A 1,795-nucleotide genomic window follows, 5' to 3' on the forward strand; every position below is an offset into this window, starting at 1 on the left:
CACTTTTTAATACAAGGTCTCACCATATCGACCAGGCTGGCCTCAAAATCTTGATTCTCCTGCCTCAGACCTGTGTGTGCAGGTTTATAAAAATGTGTTATCATATTGTTGAAATCATGTTATTAACATAAGGTATTTGGTAACTTGGCAGAGTTCAGGAAAAGTTTACCTCATTGGTCCTGTTACTGCTTCTTCTATTAATCACGCTGCTCTAAAGACGAGAATATTAAAACCCAAAGACACTGTTACTCTGCCTAAGCTAGACTGAGTGCAGGTAGACGTGATCTTCCAGCCCGTTGTGTTTACACTATCAGGATGCTTCCCCTTGGCCATGAGAGCAGCCTGCCCAGCAGGATTTGGCACATAGAAGAGGTGTGTGTTTATGTGATAGGAAAAATGTCTATCGCTCCTGATAGTCTTCTCTGACTGAAACCCTCAAGACACAATACAATGACACCTGGCCCTTCTTTTTTCTGGGAAGAGGCAAGTGTCACCTCTCAGGTCACAACTTCAGGCTTGTTAACTTTGGTCTCCCAGTCCTGCCCCAGCTGCATGCAAGAGTCCAGTCCTATCCTCCTGATATATCGGACCTGCATGTGTATATACATCATTTAACTGTCATTCAGCAGGGAGCTGTTTCTCTGACTGAATAGGATTTATACCTCTTCTTTGATGAAGAATCCATTAAGGAAAAATGGCTCCCCTGCTTTGGGGACATATGTGCTTCCAGTGCTAGAACCTGCCACTCTCTTCTGAAGATCATTTGGAAACAGTCTGACAAAATACTTCACACACACACACACACACACACACACACACACAAATGTTTAAGGAAGTTAGAAAGATCCTTCCTACCAGACATGAAATATATGCCAGCAGTTTGATTAATCTATTAGTAACTACTATAGCATTAAAACAAGATTGACAGCGAGATGTAGAGAGGCCCCAGATTCTGAATAAAGAGCAATTTGAGCCCTACACATGACTCCCAATTCTAATGATGGTGCAGAAGTAGACGGCACATTGCTTCGATTCTGGAAGCTGAGAAAGACTGACTCCCACATAGTAGAACCACTGCTCAGCGGTAAGCTCTTGCCTAGCAAGCACCAGGTCTTGGTTCAAACTCTATCAAACAACCAACCAATCATATGTATACAGTACACTTACGTGCATGCATGCACACACACACACACTGCCACCATCACCACCACCAATAACAACATTTATGATTATCATCATCATCAACAGCAACAACAACAGATAAAGCTCTCAGATAATGCACCAGGATGACATGAGTAAAATGCCAAAAATTCCCCTCTCCCCTTAGCTACTTAAAACCAGTACAGCTGAGCTGATAGTTCTACAAACACCTGCTGTTTTCAGAAGTGGAGAAAAGGATGAGCCAAAAAGCAACCCTCTGCTGAGGGTATTTTTAGCTACAGTGGATCATCCAGGGCTTGCCAGGATCTCGAGGGTCACCAGTGGCCACAGCAAGCTGAAGGAAAGACTAAAGAACAAAAAGTCTCCCAGGAATAGAGCTAAGCAATTACTGTGCCCAGAGGAAAAGGCTACGTCACCAGCCAGCACAGACTTGGGGTGACACAGTTTCTGCTTGAAGCTTCAGAGCTCTGCAAAGTGACACAAGCCACGTGACACAGACACTGGACGAGATATAACATGGGTGATGTTTGACCTCCAGACTCCCAGCTTTGCTAAACCTGGAGGAGAAGTCACACAGGGGTAGACAGATTGCCCTGGCAAGCTCATCCTGGGTGTGGCTCTGGGCTGGAGACAA

At 44.6% G+C, this 1,795-nt stretch overlaps 1 protein-coding gene across 1 annotated transcript in view; it reads left to right on the plus strand.

The window, feature by feature from the left end:
• Positions 1-981: 981 nt before the first annotated feature.
• Positions 982-1,795, plus strand: part of Myocd (myocardin) — a 66,636-nt gene continuing 65,822 nt past the window's right edge. Inside the window, exon 1 of the mRNA XM_028783158.1 lies at positions 982-1,084. Coding sequence (XP_028638991.1) covers positions 982-1,084 — 103 coding nt within the window. The remainder of the gene's footprint in view (positions 1,085-1,795) is intronic.

This window comes from Grammomys surdaster, unplaced genomic scaffold (genome assembly GCF_004785775.1).
Source record: "Grammomys surdaster isolate TR1022 unplaced genomic scaffold, NIH_TR_1.0 1019, whole genome shotgun sequence".
In the NCBI taxonomy this organism is placed as follows: domain Eukaryota; kingdom Metazoa; phylum Chordata; class Mammalia; order Rodentia; family Muridae; genus Grammomys; species Grammomys surdaster.